Below are 24,242 nucleotides of genomic sequence, written 5' to 3'. Positions count from 1 at the left end.
GGTACATCCCCCGCGAACTGGAGGTGCAGCAGCTTCTCTTGTGGGCAGGAGCAGCCCCCGGCCCGGGCAGGGGCACGCTGGGCGGTCCCCGGGCGGAGCCGGCCTGGACCGCAGGCTGCTCTGGGCTGACCGAGGCAGGCATCGCCCTCTCCCACCCCGACCCCTCTGCGCCAGCGGGAAGGGTTGGGGGCGCAGGGCCGCTCTGCGGGCAGCCCCACACCCACATTTGGGGGTTTGCTAAAAGCTGTCGCGAAAGGCTGCGCCGGGACGCCTCCACGGAGAAGCGGCCGGGTGCACCGTGACCGCTCGGGGGGTCCGACCCCCCGCCGGGCCAGGCCCGAGCTCCACGGCACGGCACCAGCTCGGGCAGGCGGGACACCCGCAGCAGCGCCGCGGGGCTCCGTGTGGGGCAGGAGGGAGCCCGGACCCCTGCGACGCGGCGCGGCTCCAAGGGGCCGGGGCCGAGACCCCTCCACCCTCCGGTGGCGGCGGCAGCGGCGGTGGCGGCGCCGGCCACGGGGATGGCGGCCACAGGGAGGGCGGGGCCGGGCCGGGCGGGGCGGAGCCAGGCGGGGCGGGGCGGGCCCGGACCGTCCCGCCCGGCGCGAAGAGCCAATGGCGGCGGCGGGCGCGTGTGGTGGGCGGGGCCGGCGGCGCGGGCGCGGCGGCGCGGGCGGGGCGGCGGGAATCAGCGGGCAGCCGCGGCGGTGCTGGGAGCGCGGGCGGGCCGGGCCGGAGCCGAGCCGAGCGCGGGGCCGCGCCGCGCCGCGCCAGCCGCCCTTTGTTGTCTCGGTCGCCGCCGAGTCCCCGGCCGACAGCAGCAGCGGCCCCCGGCGGCGGGGCGGGCGGGCGGGCAGGATGTCCCAGGAGAACCTCCTCGGCATGGACGAGGGAGCGCTGCGGAAGCTGGTGAGTCCCCGCGGCGGGCAGGGCCGGGGCACGGCGCGCGCTGCCCGCAGCCTTTGCTGGCTTGTGGCGGCTCCCGGGGGAACGGGTCGGTGTGTGTCCGGCGGTGCCCCGGCTCCCTGCGCCCCGCCGAGGGAGGGGAGGCGGTGGCTGTGCGAGGCGCGGGCAGAGCGGGCAGCCGGGCTGGTTCCAGGGGCTGAGCGGTAGTGCGGGCCCGTCTGCGGCTCCACAGATGCTGGAGCTGCCGCTGCCCCCCAGCCAGAGGGGTGAGCGGGGCCGCTGGCAAGGAGCTGCTGCAGTGCTTGGGGGTCCCGGGTAGCAGCCCCTGGAGGGGCCCGAGCTGGCCTGGGTCGTAGCGCTGGGCATGGGTGAGGTCTAGCACAAGTCCCTGTCCTGCCCCGGTGACTCCAGAGACTCCGGCCCTGTTGCTTTGGCCACACTTGGCCCTTTGCTCGCACCCGCGCCCCGGCTGTAACGTCTGTCTGTTGGCTTCATCTCCTTGGCCGGCAGCTCCCGCCTGAGATGTTTCCTGCTGCCGGCTGAGTTACCTGCTCACCACTCTCCCAGTGCCGGCTGCCATCTGGCCTGGGTCTCTGCTCCCGTGCTGCCCGGGGCTGGCTTGGTGCCAGGGGCTGCTCCCCAGGCTCTGTGCCCGCATGGCTGGGCATCCCCTCCTGCGCAGCAGCTGCTGAAGCAACATCTGAGCCACTTCCCTGCTCTGTTTGTTCCCCTGGGAAAAAGAGCTGGAGCCAAGCCCTCCCCTTGTGGCTGCCGGGGCTGGGTTGGCTTGTGGGGGATGAGCACCTGTGTGTCCCAAAGGTGGGATTCTGGGTGCTGGGCTCTGACTTGCTCAGCCAGGGCTGTTGTGCCAGGAAGCCCTACAAAGTGCTGCCCAGCTTCGGGCAGCGCTGCCACCTCCCCTCCAACCCCGGGGCACCACAGGCTTGGGGCTGGGGATTTGCTGGATGCTGTGGGGGCTAAGCACAGGGTGGCCCGGGGCGGCACTGGGGAATGATTACAGCAGGAAGCTGAGTCAGCCAGGAAGGCACGTCTGCGGGAACAGGAAAGAGTTGGGGTACCGCGGCACCAGCGGGAAGCGGGAGCGCTGTGCCATGGGCAGGGGGTCAGCATGCGGGCTGCACTGCCCTGCCAGAGCCTCCTGACGTGCCATCTTCAGCCTGCTCTGGGTGACGTTGTGCTGACTTGCCTGTTGTTTGTGGGCTGAGGAGCCCACCACTCTCTGTGGGATGACATCTGGGCCAACGGGGGGCTCTGGAGATGTGAGGATGGGTGGTCTGGGTTTCTCCCTGTCCTGCCAGTGCTCTGGCTCTGCCATGCTGACTGAGGTCTCTGGGCTGAGACGGAGCGCCAGGAGTGGTGATGGGGTAGGTGTTGGGTCTGTGGTGTGGCTGAGCCTCCAGCCAGCCTGGGGAGGTGGATCTTACCCGCACAGCAAGCGCCGCTTCTCGGCAGACTTTGACCCGCTGGGGCTCTGCATCCCCAGAGCACCCTGCTCACAGCTCGGGTATCCCAGTGCCTGTGTGGCGTGGGCTGGGGAAAGCCTGCCCCGAGCTGACGTGAGGCGGGGAAGGAATTATTTTTCTTTCTGGTTAGGTTTTGGCTCTGCTCAGCTGGAAGAGGATTAGCCCATATAAGGGAAAACTGCCTCTCCCACTGCTTCCTCCCTGCTCCTCTGCTCTCCCCAGCCCTCGGCTCTGGGCTGCTTCTCCTCCTCCTTTCTCCCAGCAAGTGAGACCTCGGCAGCAGCGTATGATATCCCTGGGAGTCCTGGAAGGAGGAGGACGTGAGCAGGTCCCTGCAGGCCCCTGACAGGGAGCGTAGCTGTGCTGGCTGGGCTGGGAGCTGCCAGGGAGCATCTTCCCCCCATCTCCCTCCCATAGGCATCCATGTGGTTCCCTCCCCAGCTGCCTGCTGGTATCCCAGTCCAGGGAGGCCAGTTGGGATGAACCGGTGGTGCAGCATGAAGGTGACCAAGGGCTTGGAGGAGCCTGGGGAGGGAGCTGTGGGGAATGGGGTGGGTGCTGCTGCAGGGTGGCCCTTAGCCGGGTGTCTGGAAACAGTGGGTTATTTGAGCGCTTGGGGCTGTACTGAGCTCCAGACTGTGGTCTGCTGGCCTCGGGCTGGGGAATGCTCCCCTCAAGTGGCCCCTCTAGATCTCAGCCTGGTTAATTAGACAGGCAGGATGCAAATCCCCTTGCAGGCAGAGGCAGGGCAGGCTTGAGCTAGGAAAGTCACAGCCATGAGGTCCCCTTCTTCTTACACCTGGTGGCCTTTGGGAAAGGCTTCAATGGCCCCGAGGAGTGTTGGATCCCTGCCATGTTCCCATCACCCAGCTGTTCTTCCTGCTTTCCTCTGACCAGGAGGCAGCCACACTCTCCATGGCTCCTTCCAAAGGTGATAGCAAAGCTTGGGGCTGCAGGAGGTGCTTGATGTGCCTGGCTCTTGTCCCCAGAGCAGTATCCCTGTGGCTGGGCTGCAGCCTCCCAAGCCACTCCGTGAAGCCGGATGGATGCGGGGCTAATTACGGCTCTCCCAGAGGAGCCGCCAGCCATGCTGGGGCTCTGAACACCACTGTACTCGGGCATCATCAGGAAGGCAGCCCATGGGTGCCTTGCCAGCACCCTTTTCACAAAGCCACTTTGTGTGTGTGCCGAGGTGGGCGTTTGCTCGTAACCATTAATTTGCTGCCGGCTGGGCAGGGCTGGTGGGGCCCTGGCATGTGCTGATCCCGGGGCCTGCCTGTGCAGGCGGGGTTGGGCCCCTCGGCCCCTTCCCACCCCCTGGCTCCAGCTGTGGTTTCCGGCACGCTCCCCCTTGCCGCTGGCCACGGAGCCTCCAAAGCCACTCATTTGCCTCATCCCAGCTCCCTGCTGACGTGGGCTTGGGATGAGGCTCTTTCTCCTGCCCTGCTGACGTTTCTCCCATGGGGAGAAGCCTTCCAGGACCTGGGTGCAGGTCAGGTCCCAGCTGGAGCCTCCCGGGCAGGGCAGACCCTGGAACTGGTGGGCGGGTGTCATGCAGCACACGGGTGCCGGGGTGTCCCCTGCTCCAGGGTGCATAGGGCTGGTGTCCCATTGTATCCTCCCCTTCCCGGCACTCCTGGCTCCTGCAGCTGCTGCCCCCTGCATCGCCCTGACACGGCTGCTGGGACCGAGCCACGCACTGCCAGCAGCTTATTTAGGGAAGGGCCGGGGCCATAGCCTACCAGTGTGTGGCAGAGAAGTGTTTTTCTGTCTTCAAGGCCTTTGCATGGCTGCAGGGAGAGCCGTGCTTGCCACGGAACCTCCACCTCCAGCCCTTCGTTGTGGGCTGGACCAGGCTCCATTGCTCCCCCAGCGCCTTGCTGCCACCCCATGCACAGCAGAACTGGGCCTCCCAGCCAGCCAGGGCGGCTGCCATCTCTGCTGAAGCAGCAGAAGGGAAAAGCCCCATCTCAGTGCCTTTGTCCTGGCAGCCAGTCTCCCTGCCTGCGGCAGCATCCCCAGGGTGCAGGCAGCTGCCTGGGGCAGGCAGGCCTAGCGCAGACGGGAAATGGGAGGCCCCTGTGGATGCAGGGGCTGGTTTCCTCCCTGACATCCCCCTGCCCTGGCAGCGCAGTGGCTCCTACTCTTCCCAGCCACTTCCCTGCCCTTGGACCATCGGAGGTGCCAGCTCCAGATAAGAGGCCGGGGGGCTGCAGGCCCCAGCTCCAGCCAGGAGGCAGACACTCATGCTGTTGCGGGATTCAATAAGCAGCTGCAGCGTGCTGGGAGGGATGGCACTGCCAGCTGGTGTGGTGGGGGCTGCCAGGGTGGGAGGGAGCGCCCTGCTTCAAGTGGCCGCCCCTGAGGTTGCATGCGTTTTCAGCGCTGGCTTGGCCCTGGGGGTTGGTGGTCCTGGTTGCTGAGCATCCTGCCAGGGTCTTCCCAGCTGGGGAAGGATGCTGCTCCAAGCTGGGCCTCATGGCTGTCAGGGGCTGGAGGACCACAATTTTGTCTGCCACTGGGGCGGCACGTGGCATCTCTGTACCTGCTGGTTTCACTGGGATAGAAATATCCCCCCATGGCCAACAAACCCTGAGCCAGGAGAGCAAAGGGCGATGGCTTTGCTAGGGGGTCTGTGCAGAGGGGTTTCTGCATGCGAGCAGTGGTTTGGGGCCCTCGGTGCTGCTCAGCCTGGGTCTGGCTGAGGGACCAACCCTGGATTCCTGCTGCAGTGGAACCTGAAGAGCCTGGATGGGTGGCCTGGCAGTGGCCTGTGGGACTGGAAGGGAGGGGACTGATGCTCTTGTCCTCTGGCGCAGCCGTGACTGCTCCCAGCATGCCAGGGCTTGATGCTGACAGCAGCTGCTGTGGGTCATGGGGTTTATTTTTAATGAGCTCCATGGGAAATCACCTCCTGGGTTCCCAGCGCCGGGTTGGTCCCCATGTCCCACAGCAGGACAGTGGGGCCGTGCCTGCCCTGGCTGGCCTTTCCCCATGGATCTGGTTGCCTTCTGCCTCCTGCTCATGGATTTGGCTCAGAGAGCCACCTGCCATCCACTAGTGCTGGGGGATTCCCTAGGGTGGGGGACACCCCTCCTCAGTGGGATGCTGGGACCCTCCCAACCAGCACCACCTGGGGGCTGTGGGGGTGGGAGAGGAACCAGATCCTCTGCTGTCCCCCGCTGCTGCTGAAGGGGCTGGCGTGGGCAGGAGGGCTCGTCCTTGTGCTGGTGGCATGGGGGGGCAGGGCTGCAGAGAATTGACCCTTGGTGGCTGCACGGACCACGGATGGGCATTTGCCACGTGCCCCTGTCTCCTTGCCCCTCATATGCCTGGAGGTCTTGGTGCCACCGTGGCAGCCCCTCCTTGCCATGGCTGGTCCCAGCATCCTGTCCCCAGGGGGGCTGTGCCCGCTCCCCACGGGGCCAAGCCGTGCCAGGCAGCATGCACCATGCGCGTGGGCCCTGCCAGACAGACAGCCCCATTGTGCAGTGCGTGGGCAGCCCATGGCAGCCCGGCGGAGGGCGGCACCAGGGCCAAGCTGGGGGGGCTGCAGTGGCCAGAGCCAGTGCTGAGCCCTGCCCTGTCACACCCAGCTGGAGGCAACGCTGGACCTGGCTGAGCGGCGCCACATCCGCTCGGCCATCAGGGAGCTGCAGCGGCAGGAGCTGGAGCGGGACGAGGAGGCACTGGCATCCAAGCGCTTCCGCCCAGAGCGTGGCAGCCACCGGCAGGACAACAAGGAGAACTGGCCGCGGTGAGTCCTGTGTGGGGCTGGGGTCCCACTCACCCCCTGCCTCTGCCCCAGGGGGCGGTGGCTCGGTCTGGCCCCACTGTGTCTTGGACCGATTTGGGTGGGCAGGAGGGTGGGAGCAGCCCTGCGCTGAGCAGCTTGGCACATAGGGGGGGCCCATTGCCTGAATTTGGCGGCTGCCCACAAGGGGACTTTGCTCCTGAGCACCCATGGCAGCTTCTGATCGGCTGCTCTCGCCCCCACACAGGTCCCAGCGCCTGGAGGAGGAGCAGCAGACAGCTCTGGCCACCTTGTCCCGGCAGCTTGAAGCCATCACTGACGTGGAGGAGCTGACAAAACTGGTGAGTGACCGTGTGCCGGGGCTGACCATGTGCCGGGGTGACCCTGCTTCTCTCCTGGATCTTTTCCTCTTGCAGCTGCGGGCAGCGGGTGAGTACGAGGAGCGCAAGCTGATCCGAGCTGCTATCCGCAAATTGCGGGCTGAGGAGATCGAAGGTGAGGCACCATCCCCGTGTCAGGGGACTGCTACCCTGGAAAGCCTGGGACATGGGCAGCTCCTTCCTAAACACTGCCTTTGCTCCCATCCAGCCGCAACCCTGGCTGGGAACACGCAGAGCAGCCGGAGGGACAGCAGTGAGCGCCCCACTGTACCTGGGGATGTGAAAAGCAGCCAGAGGGACGATGCTGAAACGCCAGCCCTGGCTAAGAGTGGGAAGAGCGGCCAAAGGGGTGATACCGAGCTGCCAGCACTGGCTGGGAGTGGGGAGAGCCGTGGCGAGGGCAGCGCTGAGCCCCTGGCCACAGTCCGGAATGGGGAGAGCAGCCAGCAGGACGATGCAGAGCAGCCGGCACCAGCTGGGCCGGAGGAGAGCAGCCGCGGGGGGGCTGCAGAGCAGCCCCCTGACCAGGAGCCCGAAGGGTCAGCGGTGAGTGCGCAGGGTGCTGCTGGGGGGACAGGACCACCAAAGACCTCCTCACCCTTTCCTTGGGCTCCTGTGCCAGCCTGCGTGGGGCACAAACCTCTGGCCACACTGGGCTTGCCCACCCGAAGGGACGGGGCAGGTGGAGCTGGGGTCTCTGGAGACATGGGGGACGCAGCTGGGCTGTGCCAGCACGGCCCTAGCAGTGGTGAGCTGGGGCTGGGGGCTCAGGCGTGGGTGCCCCTGGGCTTGTCCCTGAGGATGCAGCCTGGGCATGAGTGCTGTGGGTGAGGGGTCTACAGGGCCCCTCAGTGCGCTTGGTGCACCCCTCCCTGCTGCGGTTCTGCAGAGACGGTGCTCTTTGGAGGCAACGGTCACTCGTCCTGCCTGTGGCAGCTGCCTGCATCAGTCTCCTTGCACAGGCAGAAATCTTGATCCCTCCCGACCCCTCCCCATGCTGGTCATTCCTGCTGGCCCTCGAGGGGCTGGGGCTTACTCTGGAGCGAGGCTGGTGCCCACCAGCCATGGAGGGGGCTGTCTGGCTGGGGGAAGGATGAGCTAGTGGGCAGGGCTGGAAGTAACAGGCGCAGGCCTGGGTTTCTTGCCCAGTGGCAGTGACCCCTTAGGGGACTATGGCTGTCGTGGCGGTAGGAGGTCCCTGCAGAGACACCATGCGGAGTTGCCCTTTGCGGGACGGGGTGGGGAAGGGAGAAGCAGTGGTTATAACCACCTGGAAAGGCTTGGATGCCCGCATCTGCCTCTGTTCAGGCCAGCTTCCCCCTCCCCCGGGGCTGTGGCAAGAGGCTGTGGGGGGCATGTGGCCCTGTGCCACCTTTCAGCACTGTCTGCCTTCCCCATCCGGATGTGCTGGCGTGCTGCCCCCGGTCTTGGCCATGCCGGGACATCTGCGCAGCCAGTGGGGCTGTCCCACTCTGTCCGGTTGATTACTCCAAACCCAAGGCCATTTCCCTTAAACGGCAGCTGCAGTGGCACCTGGGTTTGGGTCCTGGTTCCCCTGTGCCCCCTCGGGGTACAGGCCCCTCTCTGCCTCCCCCCACCCTTGAGTCACATCAGCACCTGGAGCCAATGGTGCTCCTAGAGGCATTGGCACAGCCAGGACTGGCACCCTGTGCCCTGGCTGGTGACACTAGGACACCCTGGCTCTACTCAGGTGTGTATCAGGGATGCAGCTGTCACCTGCATGTCCTTGCCACTCCGATGTGAGCATGTGTCCTGTGCCCAGAGCGTTCCAGCGTTTGCCGAGCAGAGCTGCCGGTGCTGTGGACGGGGACAGGGTGATGCAAAACTTTGGGTTCTCCCTGCCTCATGGAGCCCTGAGGTGCCTGGGCTGGGGGGCAAAAGGGGGCACGGGCACTAGGCAGGGGCTGTCCTCTCCCATCTCCTGGCATCCACGCTAGACAAGGCTGGTGTACACATGGCAGAGGCCACAGAGGGATCCAAGAGCCAGATACTTGCTGCGTGCCCTGGTGCTTATCAGCCCCATGTAGAGGAGTGCCAGGAGCCCCAAGGGTATGCAGGGTTTGGGCACCCCCTTCAGTAGACACAGCATCCCCCTCCCTGCCTGGTGGAGGCAGCGGGGTGTGGGGACACTTGTCCCCCTGCCAGCCTCCTGCAGTGACCCCTATGCAGGGGGTGGCTTGTCCATCCCCAGCAGCGTGCAGGCAGGGACCTGGGTGGCATGGGAAGAGGCCACAGCCTGTGGCATATCCCTGGCTGGGTGGCAGGGATGGGACAGGGTGACCCGGTCAGAAACTGGAGTGGGGCTCACCCGGCTTTCACCTCCTGCTCTCCCCAGGCCCACGAGCGAGATGACACGGTAGAGCAGGAGCATGTCCCAGCTGGGATGCAGGAGCTATGCAGTCAGCAGGCAGGAGACCCCCGGAAACCCAGCGCCCAGGGTGAGTCCCCGTGAATGCTGGTGACAAAGACCCATTCGGGTGCATACCCGGGGCTGCAGCAGCACCAGGGCCAGCTGCAGAAAGGGGCAGGAGGATGGAGAGGGCAGCACGGCATCTCCCAAAGGTGCGGACAGGGGAGCCGGGTGCCTTGTGGGACTGCAGGAGTAGGCTTCCCCCATGCAGAGCCTCTTCTCTCTCCTACAGCCGTGGTCTCGGGGACCCTCGTGCTCCTGGAGCTGCAGCCAGCCCCAGAGCCCAGTCTGGAGCCCGAAGATGGTAGCAAGGAGCCGGCGCGGGACCAGCCATGTTCCCTGGGTGCTTCCCAGCCCAAGGGGCAGCACCAGGCAGCCTGGAAAGAAGAGAGCCTGGGCAGCCCTGCCACAGCCCGGGAGCCTGGTGGGAGGCAAAACTGCCAGGTGGAGCAGCATCCCCTGGGCCAGCCCAGTGCTGGCAGCCGGGGCAGCCAGGTACAGAACTGGTGGGACAGGCTGAGGCTGCCACTGCTCTCTTTGCCAGGGGCTGGCGGTCCCATAGGTGAAGGCAGCTTGATGGCGTTGGGGTGAGGGGGTGTGCGTGGCCCCCCCAGCTGACTGCTTTGCCCCTTTCCCTCACTGCAGCTTGGTGTCAGGGTGCATGGCCAGGTGCCAGGGCCGGCCGGGAGGCGTGCGGAGCCGCCAGCGGGTAAGTGCAGCCCCATGGGGAGGGAGTGTGGGGCTGTGCCCCGCCGTCAACTGGACAGTGCTGCCCCACAGGGCCCCCATTGCCCCCCTGCCCTGCGGCATGCACATCCCGGCTGCACGGGGAAGGGCATCAGCCCTGGGGACCTGACTTAAGCCCAGGAGGCCTGGGGCACGAATGTGAGGGCAGGACATGGCCAGGCCAAAGGCCATCGCCAGCCAGTGGCCATTTGCCGCCTAGCCATGCAGTGGCGGTGCCTGCCCCAGCTGGGGGCCAGGGGAATGCGGTGCCAGGCGGGCTATTTACCAGTCCCCCAGCTCCAGGCTGGGTGGCAGCAGGGCCATGAAAGGGAATTGGTGCCGGCAGCAAACCCTGGCCTTTTGCATTCTTTGTCCCAATAAGGCCGGGAGCCGTGTGCCGGCTGGCCCTGACCCCCCCCTCCCCCACCCGGGGCTGTGCTTGCTGGCCCAGCCAGGTCCCAGCACCCTCTGGATCCTCCCTCCCTTGAGGGATCACGGTGGCCAGCAGCTGCCCTCTTCCTACTGCTGGGAAAACTGTCCCCACGGCTGTGCAGGGAGGAAATAGGGTGGGGAGGTGTGGAACAGAAAGCAGCTCTCTGCCCCCAGGGTCAGGATTCCCACTTGGAGCCACCCTTGCAGGTGGAGGTCCCCTCCTTCCTAGAAGCCCCAGGAGGCTGCTGGCTCCTGGGAAGGCAGAAACCCTGGGGAGATGCTGGGGGGTGGTGGGCTGCAGTGTGGCACAGTCCTGGGGTGGAGGGAAGTGTGCAGGACCTGATCCCCCTCGCCTCACCTGGGGGCTCCTAACCTGGGTGCTGGGGAAAAGCTGAGCCCCCTCACTTGGGCATCAGCAACTCTGGCCCCACACCAGAGCGCTGCCTGTTTGGTGCCTGCCTGCACCCTAGGTGCTCCCTGAGTGGGGGCTGAGCCACTGGCCCCCCTCACCCTCCTCTCCAGAGGCAATGCTGGGCTGGCCCTGCTATGCCAGGGCCTGGTGGGTGCAGGGGTGATCCCGATCTCTTGGCACAGACCCCCAGTACCATTCACTGCCCTGCCAGGGTGCAGGTACCCCAATCTCTGCCTTGCCCTCCTCTGCAGCGTGGTTTGGCACTGTAGGGTAGAGCCAGCTGCCCGGCGTGCAGGGCAGCCTGTGAGTGCCGGCAGATTTTGGCACTATACTCTGGGGAGTGTGGGGTGACAGGGATGGGGACCCCACGGTGCTGTGCTTGGGCAGGGGAAGCAGGGATGGCAACAGCACCCTGTGCTGTGCTCACCCTCTGTTCCCCTTTTCCTGTTCCTTGCATATCTGGCCTGTCCCTTCCCAAGTGGCAGTGCCCACCCAGGACATAGCAGGGACCCCAGCTCGCTTGAACACTCACCGATGGGAGCAAGCGTCCTTCTCCCCACGCCCGGCTGGCCGCATGGGTAAGGTCCCGGCAGTGGCTGCCTCCAGTGGCTGCTTCCCAGTGGCAGGAGGTCTCCGGCGGAGCCTGGGCAGGCATGGAGCTCTGCAGTGGCAGGATGCTGCAGGATGCGGCTGGCTGAGCAGGGCTGGCTGCCCACCTGCTTTCTTGCCCCCTCCCCACCCATGTGCATGAGCAGCCAGGTCCCGGCAGAAGCAGGGGGGCAGAAGCTTTGAAGGGCTGCAGGCACCCCAGGGGGGCAGCATGTGTGGCAGGGCATCCGGAGGGGGGTGGGTGGCATCATGCATCGGGTGGACACCCTGGGGGGCAGCATGCATGCCGGGGCTCCCTGGGGCGGGAGGGGCAGCATGCATTGCAGACGGCACCCCAGGGGGCTGCCTGCATGTGTGGCAGGGCGCCCCGGGGGGCTGCATGCATCGTGTGGAGCCGGGGAGGGGGGTGCAGCATGCGTGGCGGGGACACCCGTGGGTCGCTGCAGCCCCAGTGACCCCACCGCGCCTGTCCCCCGCAGAGCCGAGCCCCGCCGCGCCGCTGCCGCGCGCCGCCTCGGTGCGGGAGCGCGCCCAGCGCTTCACCCCGGCGGGCCCGGCCCCCAGCGCGGCGGCGGCGGCGGGCGGCCCGGCGGGGGCGGGGGGGCGGGCCGGGCCCGGCCAATGGCAGCGGGGGCCCCGCACGGCCCCGCCGGGGCCCGCTCAAAACGCGCGGGGCGGCGGCGGCGGAGGCGCAGAGCAGCGTCCGGCCCCGGTCCCCGCCGGCCCCGGTCCCGGACCCGGCCTCGACGGCATGAAGACCTACTTCACAATCGAGATCAAGGATGGGCGAGTGCAGCCCCTCGCGCCCCGCGTCGTGGCCGCCCCCAGCAGCCAGCGGGCAGGTGGGCACCGGCCAGGGAAGACGGGCAGCGCAGGCGGGGGCACCCATCGTGGGAATGGGGTGAGGAAGATGGGTAGTGCAGGCAGGTGGCATCTGTTGGGAGACTGGGTGGGGAAGATGGGCAGCGTGGGCAGAGGGCACCTATTGCAAAGACCGGATGGGGAAGACAGGCAGCGTGGCAGCTGGGCACTGTAGGGATGATGGGCATGAGTGGGCATCACTCAGGGAGGTGGGACTGGGAAAGGTGGGCAGATGGGCACCCGTCGAGAGGTGGGCACTGTGGGGGTAATGGGCGCCAGCAAGCAGGTTGGTCCTGGCAGGGCCATAAGCACCGTGGGACAGTGCTCCTGACAGGATGATGTGCGCAGTCAGGCAGTTGAGCAAATGGGTGCCAGTGGGCTGTTGGGCACTGACAGGGTGGAGGGCACCAGTCAACAGGGGGGAAACCAGCAGGCAGGTGGGCAGCAATGGCCAGGTGGGTAGTGACAGGCCAGGCAGGCACTGATGGGACATGTCAGCAGCAGCAGTGGCATTTGGGTGCTGGCGGCCCAGAGGCTGAGCATGGGCTCTGCCAGAAGAGCAGAGGCCATGGGCAGGAGCGTGCCTGGCAGCCCTCACCCTTTGGCAGGGATGCTCAGCCTGCTACGGGCATCTCCATACTGGGAGGCCGTCTGGCCCTGCAGCCTGTCCCTATCCCCACCATCTTGCCACATTCGTGCCCGGTGTCCTCCCCCACCCTGTCCCCACAGCCCTGCCCCATCCTTTATCCCACGTTCATGCTCTGACCCCACTGACCTGATGGTCCAGGGGAGTCCACACTGTCCTGCTCTGTCCCATCCCGCTGCTGCGCAGTGTCTGATCCAGCCCTCCCCCTGATGCAGCCCTGCCTGCCCACAGACGCGGCTGGCTTGGGATGCTCCTGGGGCTGTCCCTTGCAATGGGGGGTCTTGGCTCCAGCTGGAGTGCTGCGGAAAGTGCCCTTCCTTGGGGAGGAGAGCGAGCTGGGGTGGTGAGGGGGGCATGGCTTGCCCATCCCTTGGCTGTCCCCAGAGCCCTTCCCCTGTGCCAGAGCTCAGTGCCCGCTGCTGAGGCAGGATGCATGCGGCAGCCAGGCAGCCCGGACGGAGCCGCTCCCTGGGTGCAGGGCTGAGCCTGCTAGACTGGGGCTGCGGCAAACCACTTGTGCCTCTTGCTCCCCTTGCAGAGGTGACCGTGGGGCTGCGGAGCACCCCGATCCGCATCACCACCATCCCCAGCAGCAGTAGCAGTGGAAGCAGCAGCAGCAGCAATGTCACCAAGGTGAGTGCCCAGAGGGGCTGGGTGCTGTGGGGCCGTGCCCCATTTGGGCATGGCCTGGGGGGTCCTGGGCTTGGGGGCGGGAGCAGTGACCAGGGCGGGCGAGTTGGTGCTGGCAGCATGGTCCAGAAGCTCTGGCTGGTTTGTTTTTTGGTGTGGTTTTTGTTTTTGTTTTAACAAAGAAATCCTGGGGTCTACACATGGACCCACAGTCCCAGCCATGTGAGCCCCCTGCACCCTGGACTGTGCCACTGTGTATGCAGACACTTGGGGAGGGGGTGTGAGGGAGGTGGGCTGGGAGCATTTTGTGGGTCTTCCTCTGTTTTAAACACCTTTTAGGGTGGCAGCAGCTCAGGGAAAAGCCCATCACCACCCACTCCTTTGTTTTCCCTCCTGGGAATGGACCTGGGCTGTGGCGCTGGGGAGCCTGCCCGGGGGGGGGGGGGGGGGGGGGGGGGTGTGTGCTCCCTGAGGGTCTTTGACCCACCCTTGAGCCACGGGCTGGTGTCCTGCCTCCTCTTGCTTTGCAATCCCAAGCTGACAGCGGAGCGGCAGCCCTAGCGCGCCTGGCCCAGGAGGGATTCTTGGGTGTGACTGGGGAAAAAAAAAAAAAATCCCTCTGCTCTGTTTTGGGGGGGTGAGTGGGACACGGTGTTCCCCCCTGCCCCGGGACGCTGGGGGTGGCGGGGTTGGGTGCACACTGGAGGCAGCCCTGTGTGTGCAGCCCTTCGAGTGCTTTTATCTGCTTCTGGCCATCTAAGGTAATGCAAGGCGCTTGCACAAGTGGCCTTGGCAGGAGCTGGGATGTCAAGTGCAGCACTGCCTTGCTCCTGGCCCTGTGCTCATCCAATTGCCTCTGCAGGCATGGTACTGCTGGTGCCCATGGCACCACTGGTGGCCGTGGCACTGCTGGCTCATTCTGTCCTCGGCTCAGCCCTCGCCACCATGAAGCAGGCAGTGCCCACAGCCTGGCAGGGCTGCCCTCAAGTGCTGCCTGCACTAGCTGGCAGGTCCCGCTGCCCACAGGCAGCTCACTGCCTGCAGAGGGGTGCCTGCCCGGCGCTAATGCGCTTGGGCAGGCTTGGCCTGAGCAGCTCGTCAGCTCTCATTAAGGCATTAGCAGCGCTGCTTGGTGGGGTGGGGTGCTTGGGACCCATCGGCTGCTCAGCGGGAGACGCGGCCTCCAGGTGTGCTCCCAGCCAGCAGGGAGGAGGAGGCGGCGGCAGCGGTGCTGGCAGCCCTGCCAGGTAGGGCTCGGTTGGAGGGACTGGTAGTGTATGGGGATCTGGGGACAGTGGCTCCTGCAACATGGTGGGGTGCCGCCTGTGCCCATTGTGCAGGGACCTGCTCCCCCTGGGGCATTTGTCAGGCAGCATGGGGGGACAGGGGCCCCCAAAAATCACAGCTGGTGGTTGAGGCCCTCACACCGGCACCAGCCTGGGGCTGGAGATGTCGGTGTGTTGTGGGTGATGTCAGCCAGGAGCAGGAGGGCACTCGGGTGAAAGGGCCTGTGGGTGGTCCCTGGCCCTGGAGCACACCCAGCACAGGGGTGGTCTGAGGCTGATCCCGCATGGGGCCTCTACCCCACCTGCTGTGCCCCACAGCCCCCCCAGGCTGGCGTCGAGGGCAGTGGCAGCCGCCCAGGGTGGGGGGGCCCTCACCGAGCCACCTGGTCCCGGGGCTGGAAATGCTGCCAAGTGTTGGCGCCTGCCTCAGCACCCCTGTGCGGGACCCCCGGCCGCTGCGACAAGAATAGCCCAGCAGGCGAGGAGCTGTGCCGGGCCGGCCTCCAGCCGGGGGTGGTGCCCCCCGGCGCCCCTATAAAGGGCAGAGGACAGCTGAGCGGGGCTCACCGCAGTGCCTGCCGGCACCAGCACTGCCACCATGCCAGGGGTCAGCCTGGAGGGGCTGGCGCAGGCCGGGATGGCCGAGCTCGCGGAGCTGCGGCAGGAGTTGGGGGCTTTCCGGGGAGCAGTGGAGGGGCAGCTGGAGCAGGCGCTGCGGCGGGTGCACCCCCTGGTGCGGGCGCTGCGGGCATTGGAGGAGGAGCACCTGGAGCTGCGGGCCGAGCTGGCACGCCTGGGCCGCCGCCTCGACCTGCTGGTACTGCAGCTGGGGCCGCAGGAGCCCCCTGGGGAGGACCTCAGCACCCTCTTTCTGGAAGCACAGGACCCTTGCGCCCACTTTGAGGGCACTGAGGAGCCCAGCGGCCCCGTGGCCCATCCGCCCACTTTCTCCAGCACGCGCCAGCAATCGGCCATACATCTCTCCCGGAGCAACAGTGGTGTGAGTGCAGGCAGCCGTGCCCCACGGCAGAGCCCGGCGGCGGGGGGGAGGGGGCAGGAGGATGGCACCAGCCCACGGGGCTCCTGGCTGCCCCAGGGGTGTCTGGAGCCAAGGCGAAGCCCCTGGCACGAGGTGGGACTATGGCTGCGGTGCACAGGCAACTCAGTGCCACTGGGATCTGCCACCATTTGGGCTCACTGCTGCAGGGGGCAAACAGCGCTTGCCTGCTCTGCATTACTGGCATGCCGGCCAGGCAAGCAGGCTGCAGGCAGCTGTGCTGCCCCCGCCTGCACACAGCAGTGGCGAGGCACAGGTGGTGCCACAGGTGCACGTGGCTGGCGTCACCTCCCACCGGTGGTTTTGCCATGGGCCAGGTGCCGGGCTGGGGCAGCAGGACGCAGGATGGGGCCAGGTGTGCGGCAGGGCTGCTCTGGCCCCCATGCTGGCACCTCCTCTCTGCTGCCTCCCTGCCCTATTCCTGGCCTGGCCTGCTGCCTGCTACGCATTGCTGGGGGGTCGTGCTGAAAGGGACTTGGCGTCCTGGCTTTGCTCCGGCAGGGGCCGAGCTGGCCTAGATCCTGAGCAGGGATGCGGGGGAGGCTCTTGATCTCCTGCACAAGCTCTTCTCTCCGCTAAGTCCCTTAATTCCCTGGAAATCCCTTGTGCTGCTAATGGTGCTCACTGGCCTTGCCAGCACCTTGCCCACTGCTGGGCACCAGGCACTACCCAGCCTGGAGTGCCCAGGCAGCCCCTGCCTGCTGGAGGGCCTTGGTGGCCTGTGGTGATGGGGGGTGGGGAATATTTGGGGGACATTTTGGCAGCCAGACTGGGAGCAGGTCAGAGACTGCTGGGCCCTCCCGGGGCAGGGGGTGCCATGGAGGGGATGTCGTACTCCCCTGCCTGCCTTGGTTGCCGCAGATGCCTGCGGTGTCCCACCAGCTGTGAGCTCTTATGCCGCATGTGGCACGTCTTCTTCAGGGTCTCCGCTGCCCGTGGCACTGGGCAAGTGTCAGGGTGATGGGGGACTTGGATCCTAAGCAGCAGGGGGGCATGGCTGAGCTGGCAGGGGTCAGTCACAAGGTGCTGTCCTTGTAGATGGAGCCAGAGGTGGTGGAGCAGCCCCAGGCACCAAGGCTGGAGCCAAAGCTGCCCAATGGCATGGAGAAGGTCCAAGTGAGGGAGCTAGAGAGAAGGAGCAAGCTGAACATCGAGGAACTGAACAGGATCGAGGATGAGGATGTTCTGGATAAGATGGTACCTCCTCTGCTGCCAGGCTCCTGGGGGAAGGCGAGGGGACTCCAACCTGGTGGCAGAGGGCTGATGCTGACCTCTACCTCCTCCTGCAGCTGGATCGGACAACGGACTTTGAGGAGCGGCGACTGATCCGAAACGCCATGCGAGAGCTGCGCCAGCGCAAACGAGGTACTTGGGGACGGTGATCCCTGCAGGGGTCAGGGCTCTGACAGTGGTATTGCAGGTGGAGCCAGCAGGGTGCTGGAGTGGGGCTGTCCAGCTGTGGTGAAGCAGGAGGGCGCATTGGGTCTCCTGCTGCACCCCTGGCTGTGCCAGGCCGAGGCCATCGTCCTTCCGGTGAGCCGGTTCTGGACTCATGTGCCCGCTGCCCCTGCCTCTCATTGCTGATGCTGTCTCCCACCTGCATTTGCAGACCAGCGGGAGAGAGAGCGGGACCAGCGGCTGCAGGACACAAGGAGCCAGGCTACAGCAGGGAGGGCCGGCCACGCCACGGAGACCACCACCACGCAGAGCACCCAGTCGGCCGATGGCTCAGCACGCAGCACCGTCACCAAGACCGAGCGTCTCGTCCAGTCTAGTACGGGGTGGGCTGGGGGGTGCAGGGCTTGCTTGCCCGGCATGGCCAGTGTGCCAGCCCTTTGGGAGGCGGTGCAGAGTCTTTCCTGGTGCTCTGTCACCACAGCTTCTCTTTGCAACTCTCACCACTTGTCCTGGGTCTGGCTTGACCACGCTGGGAGCAGGACCGTGGTTCAGGGCTGAGTTTTGCTGCATCTTTTCTGGCTCACCCAGAGCCTCCCTGGGGATCTTTAAGGGATCTGCTCTGGTGACTTCCCACCCAATCCTCCGCCCCATTGGAGTGGCAGGGGCCTTGTCTGCACGTCAGGCCTGTCTCCCGTCTACTACACCTCTGCTTTTCCAGTCCCTGGATGGCTCGAGGCAAGAGTCGCTGCAGGGGGCTGAGGGATGCTCCAGCTCCCTGCTCCTTCGCTCTGGCCTCTGTGCTGTGCCTGGGAGGCATGTGCTGTCTGTCCCCCTCTGCGTGCCCTGGCCATGGCTCTGTCACCTGGGACTTCTCCCTGTTGTGCTACATGGATGTGAGGGTGCTTGGCAGCAGTGGGTGTCTGTGGGTGCCACTGCCCCCAGCCCCAGCTGATCCCCTATTGCCTTGCCCCCTTGCAGGTGATGGCAGCAAGACCTCCTGTACCACAACCATGGAGTCAAGTTACGTGAAGAGATCGGACAGTAAGAGCTTTTGCTGCCCTTTCCTTGCAGCATCCTCTGGGCGTAACCCCAGGGGCATTGCTGCTGCTGAGCTATCCCTGGCTATGGCGCAGGCAGAGCCCCCCACCTGCCTGGCACTGCTTCCCTCAGCTCCTGCCCAAGGCCTCTCTCTTTCTCTCTCTGCAGATGGCAACAGTACATTCGTTCAAACCAAATCATCCTACAGCTCCTCTTCCAAGAAGATGGGCAGGTGAGTGGTGGTGCTTCCCTGGGGCCAAGCCCCAAGCGGTCCCTGTCAGCCATCTGCTTGCACAAACCCTCTCTGCTCAGCTTGCAGTGTCCCCATGCAGGGATGTCCCCAAAGCCTCTTGGTCCTTGGGGCATGCTTGCTGTCTCTAGCAGTCCCCATGGGTCCCTCCATGGGCACAGAGACGTGTCTGCCAGCCGGGGACCTTGAGACCCCCTCTGCTATCCCAGGGACACGGAGGTCTCCAAAGCTCTAGGGCTGCCAGTGGGCTGAGGCCACCACATGCCCTTCCCCAGGCTGCATGCAGCCCCCTTAAGTTTCATCCGTCTCTCTCCCAGCATCTTCGACCGTGAAGACGAGAGTGCCTCCAGGCAGAGCAGCCTGGCTGCGCTGGAGCGGCGCCAGGCTGAGAAGAAGAAGGAGCTGATGAAAGCTCAGAGCCTGCCCAAGACATCGGCCTCACAGGCTCGCAAGGCCATGATGGAGAAGCTGCAGAAGGAGGGTGGGAGGTGAGGCCGGGCCAGGGGCACGTTGGCCAGAGTGGTGAGTGCCACATGGATAACACCCTGTGTCTTCTGCCACAGCTCGCCTAACCCTGTGGCGACACGCACTGCCGTTCAGCGCTCCTCCAGCTTTGGCGTGCCCAATGCCAATAGCGTCAAGCAGATGTTGCTGGACTGGTGTAGAGCCAAGACCCGGGGCTACGAGGTGAGTGCCACCTCCTCTCCTCATCCCTAGGGCTGGTTGCTCTACCCCTTGGTAACTCTCCTGCCCTCACAGCACGTGGACATCCAGAACTTCTCATCCAGCTGGAGTGATGGCATGGCCTTCTGTGCCTTGGTCCACAACTTCTTCCCGGAGGCGTTTGACTACAGCCAGCTGACGCCCCAGAACCGCCGCCACAACTTTGAGGTGGCCTTCTCCTCCGCAGAGTACGTAGCTCTTGTGCCATCACGTGGGCTTGGGGTGGCTCAAGGCAGCTCTCCTGCTCGCTGCCTGGGGTGAGGGAGGACATGGGCAGGGGTGATGGCGCTGGAGGTTGGGTGCCTGTCAGCATCGCTCCCCCCGTGCCGTGCAACAAGGTTTGGACATTGGGAGGGGAAAGCAGTGGCTGTGTGGACAGAGCCACGAGAGGCCAGCACAGCCCAGTCTGGCGTGGCGAGGGTGGGTGTAGGGGTCTGGGCTTTCCTGGGTGTGGGGCAGAGCACCCAAAGGCAGGGCAGCAGCCCCCCCCAAGCCTGCCTGGCTGCAGGTAGTAAGTACATCCTATCCTGGGGTGCCGGGTGTGGGACCGCAGCCCCTGGGGAGAGGGGTTTGTCTGTGCCAGGTGCCTCCTTTCACGGTTATAGGGGCTCAAACACCGTTGCAGCTTCTCCAGTCTCTTCCCTTCCCCTTTTGCTTCTGGTTTTCCTGGGTGCTGAGAGATGGGAGCGCGTCCAGCTGGAGGGCTGGCAGCCAGCCCCTCTCTCCTTCCTTCTGTCTCTCTCCCACCCACTCCTCCTCCCCTCCAGCACCCTGCCCAGGGGCAGGGCCAGGTGTGTGGGGGTCCAAACCCGGCTGTTGCCTGGGGCGGTGGCGTGAGCTGGGAGCTCCCGCAAGCTCCCTGGGTGCCGTGGTGCTGTTCGGTGGAGTGAGAAAGGGGCCGTGTGCCTGGCTCTTGGCGCTCCTGGTAATGGACTTTTTGCCTTAATTGGAGAACCGGTGCGTGGACTTGAGAGAGCCATCGATCTCTCCAGCCTGGAAGCCAGGTGGCCTCTCGTCCTTCCTCCTCCTCCTCCTCCAGCTCTTGTGAGCGTCTTCTCCCGAGCTTCCTGCACCAGGGCTGTGCCATGCGGTTCCAAGCGGAGCCGGGCAGGAGGGCTGGGCTCGCCCCCCCATCCTCCCGGCGGGTCTATATAGGGGCTATATAGAGCGCCGCTCCGCTCTGGAACTCGCTCCCCGAGCACCTGGCGTGCCAGAACACCTCACTCCTCCTCCTCCTCCTCTGCCTCCATCTGTCCTTCCCTCTGGACCTCACGCCTCTCCACGCCGCTCACCTGCCCTCCCCCTCCCTTGCTTGTGCCCCCCTAAATCTCACTGAATGGCCTTGGTGCGGCAGTGCCCAGAGCCCTCCTGCCCCTGCATCATGCACCCCCAGAGCATGTGAGAGCAGAGCAGCATCTGCTGGGGGAGGGATGGGAACTGCACTGATCCGTGTCTCTTGTTTTCTCTCTTTCTCCCCTCCCCGACTGGGCTGCGGTCACTGGCTTGCCCCTCTCTCTCCCTGCCCCCAGGAAGCACGCGGACTGTCCGCAGTTGCTGGACGTGGAGGACATGGTCCGGATGCGCGAGCCGGATTGGAAGTGTGTGTACACATACATTCAGGAATTCTATCGCTGCCTGGTCCAGAAGGGGCTGGTAAAAACCAAAAAGTCGTAGCCCATTTTCACCCCCCCGGGAGCGATGGTGAGAATCTTCCCCTCGAAATACCTGCCCATGCCCCACTGCCACCACTTGGCCAAGGGGCCAGGGAGCGGCCGCCACAGCTCGGGAAGAGGCTGGGGGATGCTGGTGGGCGAGGGGCGAGTCCTGGTGGTGTCAGCCAGCAGGGCCAAGCTGTGGCCAGGAAGAGGGGGTGGAGGCACCAGGCTGGCCTCTGGCCTTCCAGAATAGCACCTATGGGGATTTAGGGAGGGGGGAACTGTGTCACCCTGGGGGGCTGTTTGCTTTCCAGCCGCAGGGATGGTGCTAGTGGGAACGGAGCTGCCGCAGCTCTTCCCTCCCTGCTGGCTGAGCCCAACCCAGGGGATTAGCTGCTGGGGACACAGCTCTGGGTGCTCTGCAGCAGCATGATCCTGAGCGGTGCTGCCTGGGTTTGGGTGATCCCCCCCCCGGATGCTGCAGCATCACTGCTTACACGTGTTGCCTCCTTCCTCCCAGCCCTGGGGTGTGTGGGGGCTGCCTGCCCTGGCCGGGGGGGGGGGGGAGCTGCAGCCGCTGCTGCAGGGCCAGGCGTGGGCGATGGTGCCCTGCCTGCGAGGTGCTGCCTGCTCATATATGGGCAAGAGTGGGGAGCTTGGAAAGTGTGAGTCAAGGCTTAGGTCCTGCCTCGTCTTGCAATGTTTGTGCCTGTCTTCACGGGCATCCCAGCTGGCACTGGAGCCGATGCTCCCCCAGGCTCCGCGCAGCACCAGCACACCGGGGCCCAAACAATGGCTTTATAAGGGCAGAGCCACTCTCCTTGCACTGCTGTTGTTTTGCCATCACCCCCTGAGCCAGGGCTGGCGGTAGCAGGGGGCCTCTGGAGCTCAGGCAGGGGCTTTCCCAAGGCCCTGAGCATGGCCCCCCCCTCCCCAGGGCAGCCGAATCACGAGGTGGGGCCAGCGTCAGCCAGGCCATGGGCTCAGAGCCCATCACCTCCACGGCTGCATCGATTCCAGTGCAGCAGAGGCCCCATGGGAGAGCTGGGGTAGTGAGGTGCAGGAGCTGGGTCCCAGCAGAGCCCTGGGCTGGGTGGCTCTCCTTGGCTCTGCTGCTCCCCAGGGTGCTGGCACCAGCTGGGGGTCCCTCCTTGGCTATGCCAGTGCCAGCCCAGGGGGCTGGGGTAGGCTGTGCTGGGGGCCTGAGGCATGCACGAGGGGTTACTGCAGCAGGGGGAGAGGGCTTGGGGTGTTGTGGTGGTGGGTGGCACCTTGGGATTCGGAGCCTCCTTGTGCTCGGAGCTGCCCAGTGCACCCTGTTGTTGGGGCAAAGCCCCTGCCAGAGGGTGGCCCCAGGGCTAGAGCAGCCAGGCCAGCCATGGCATCAGCCAGGGCTGCCATTTCATGCCAAGCAGCTCCCAGGTGCTGGCACAGCCCCCGCGCCAGGTGCTCATGGCTACATTGGCCGTTATTGGCAGCAGCAGCCTGGGGTGCTCCGGCACTGTCTGCCCCATGGTGGGTGTTGGCACCTGCTGCACTGCCTGGCAGGGGTGCAGGGACCTGGGCAGGGCTGGGAGGGGGTGGGGGGGGGGGGGTGGCAGCAGTGGCAGGGTTGCTTCTGTGCCCCACAGCAGAAAGGCGAGAGGCCAGAGGTGGCCAAGTTCCCCTCCGTGCCCTGCCTGGCTGTCACAGTGACTGCCCCAGCTGTGCTGGCAGCCCCCTCAGGCTGGAGCTCCCTGGCTGTCCAGGGAGCCCCAGCATGGGGAGAGAGATAGCGCCTGCAGCCCAGGGAGCTGGGTGGGTGGTGCAGGCAGAGTGAGGGCAAGGCTGCCACCCCACTGAAGGGGCAGTGGCAGAGCCCAGAGGCTGTGGTGATGGCGGGGACAGCCATGGCTGCTCTGCCAGGACCCCCCAAGGTTGGCAGCTGCTAGACCAGGGCCCTGCACGGACCCCAGGATGGCACTGGGGCCTGGGCTAGGAGGTGGTAGGCACAGGCCAGCGCTGAGCTGCTTGAAGCTGGGCAGTGCCCACCTCACCAGTGGTGCTGTGCTGTGCCTGGGGCAGGCAGCCCCCCAGGTTCCAGTCCAGGACGAGGGTGGGAACCAGGCTGGCAGACCTGACCAGACAGCAGGGCCAGGGCTTGCAGCAGGAGTGATGGGCAGCATGTGACCGGGACCCCCCCTGCTTTCTCTGGACCAGCTGGTGGTGTTTGGGGCGGGGGCACAGCACAGACACATGTGGGCAGGCAGGTCTCTCCCTACAACACACCATCATCAGCTGAGGAGGAGGAGGAGAGTTGGCACAGCCTGAGCAGGGGTTGACTACCAGCACCAAAAGCTGGGGCAGAGAGCACCAGGGTGGCAAGGGGGGCAGGCAGGCAGCCAGCCAGCCCCTGTTGCAGGCAGTGTGCACTCTTCCCAGTGCCAGGAAAGGCAGGACTGTGGGTACTGAGGGCTAGGCAGGAGCTGAGTGGGGCTGAGGGCAGCAGTGTCCAGTGCCAGCCGGCCCTGGGCGGCATGGGTCCCCTGTCCCAGCCCCCATGGCAGGGCAGCCCGCCTGGGGCCGTGCTGAGGGCTGCGTCTCCACAGGATGCTGGTGGACTGCGTGCCCCTGGTGGAGGTGGAAGACATGATGATCATGGGGAAGAAGCCGGACTCCAAGTGCGTCTTCACCTATGTGCAGTCCCTCTACAATCACCTGCGTCGCCACGAGTTGCGCATGCGGCAGAAAGAGTGCTAGAGCCTGCCCTGCCTGCCACCCCACTGCCCCCTGCCCTCAGGGCTGCTGGCGGGCAGGGGAGCTGCCTGCCCCAGGAGGGTCCAGGGGGCCACAGGACCGGCGCTGGGGACGGGGGGGCTCTGCCACTGGGGCAGCCTTGCACCTCTGCCTCACTGGAGCTCCCTCTGCCCTGGCCAGCTGCAGGCTGACCCCATGGGCAGGGCAAGAAAGGGCCAGGCAGGTGTTGCCAGGGATGCTCCCCAGCTTGGCTCTCCTCCTGCGCTCCAGTGTGTTAAGTTATTTGTTCTCCAGGAGTTGTTTTTCCTGCGGGCAGCACCCCTGCATCTCCGGGGAGGCCTGGGCATGGCTGCGCCCTCGGGCCCAGAGCTGATGTGGGTTGGTGGCTGAGCAGGGTTGTGCAGCCCAGCCCAGGTTGTGGTGCATTGCACAGGCAGTGCACCCATGAGTAGTTCTCCTTGCCCCCCTGCGAGGAAGCCCCTCTGCCCACCGCAGGCCCTGCTTGGTGCCACCTCCCTGGGGATGGCTCCACAGCCCCGTGCTGACACCCTGCTTCCCACTGCGCACATGCACCCTGGGCGCTTCCACATGGGGGGGCTGCAGCACCCGTGTGCTGGGGAGCGGGCAGGGAGGCAAGGGGTCCCGGGGGAGCGAAGGGCCCAAGGAGTGAGCTGGGACAGCAGCCCCTGCTCTCCTCCTCAGCCCAGCTCGGGGCACCATGTGCTCAGCGCCACTCACCCCTCCACCACTGTCTCTACACCCGCGTTGACACATGTACCAACACCAGCCAGACAATAAAGGTTTATTCTATAGGGTGATGCCTCTGCC

The 24,242-nt window shown here is 65.8% G+C and overlaps 1 protein-coding gene across 5 annotated transcripts; it reads left to right on the top strand.

Annotated features, from left to right (window-relative positions):
* The first annotated feature begins 799 nt into the window (after positions 1 to 799).
* Positions 800 to 24,232, top strand: SMTN (smoothelin). Of its 5 annotated transcripts, XM_082325430.1 has the most exons (22): positions 800 to 909; positions 5,987 to 6,147; positions 6,392 to 6,485; positions 6,561 to 6,639; positions 6,733 to 7,070; positions 8,881 to 8,983; positions 9,188 to 9,450; positions 9,601 to 9,664; positions 11,005 to 11,103; positions 11,614 to 11,976; positions 13,180 to 13,274; positions 15,441 to 15,557; positions 16,653 to 16,811; positions 16,904 to 16,979; positions 17,224 to 17,388; positions 17,991 to 18,053; positions 18,219 to 18,282; positions 18,618 to 18,788; positions 18,864 to 18,987; positions 19,060 to 19,211; positions 20,553 to 20,724; positions 23,267 to 23,407. In XM_082325430.1, the coding sequence occupies exons 1-21, from the start codon at positions 859 to 861 to the stop codon at positions 20,695 to 20,697; spliced, it is 2,946 nt and encodes a 981-aa protein (XP_082181556.1). In that variant the 5' UTR covers positions 800 to 858; the 3' UTR covers positions 20,698 to 20,724; positions 23,267 to 23,407. The 5 variants fall into 5 exon arrangements, with proteins under 5 accessions (XP_082181556.1, XP_082181555.1, XP_082181558.1 ...); XM_082325429.1 differs by lacking the exon at positions 20,553 to 20,724 and having other exon boundaries at positions 23,267 to 24,232; XM_082325432.1 differs by lacking the exons at positions 11,614 to 11,976; positions 20,553 to 20,724 and having other exon boundaries at positions 23,267 to 24,232.
* Positions 24,233 to 24,242: the final 10 nt, after the last annotated feature.

The sequence above is a fragment of the Platalea leucorodia genome, assembly GCF_965183815.1.
Source record: "Platalea leucorodia genome assembly, chromosome: 12".
Classification (NCBI taxonomy): domain Eukaryota; kingdom Metazoa; phylum Chordata; class Aves; order Pelecaniformes; family Threskiornithidae; genus Platalea; species Platalea leucorodia.
The sequence above is the reverse complement of the archived record's forward strand: the minus strand, read 5'-3'. Positions and strand labels throughout refer to the sequence as shown.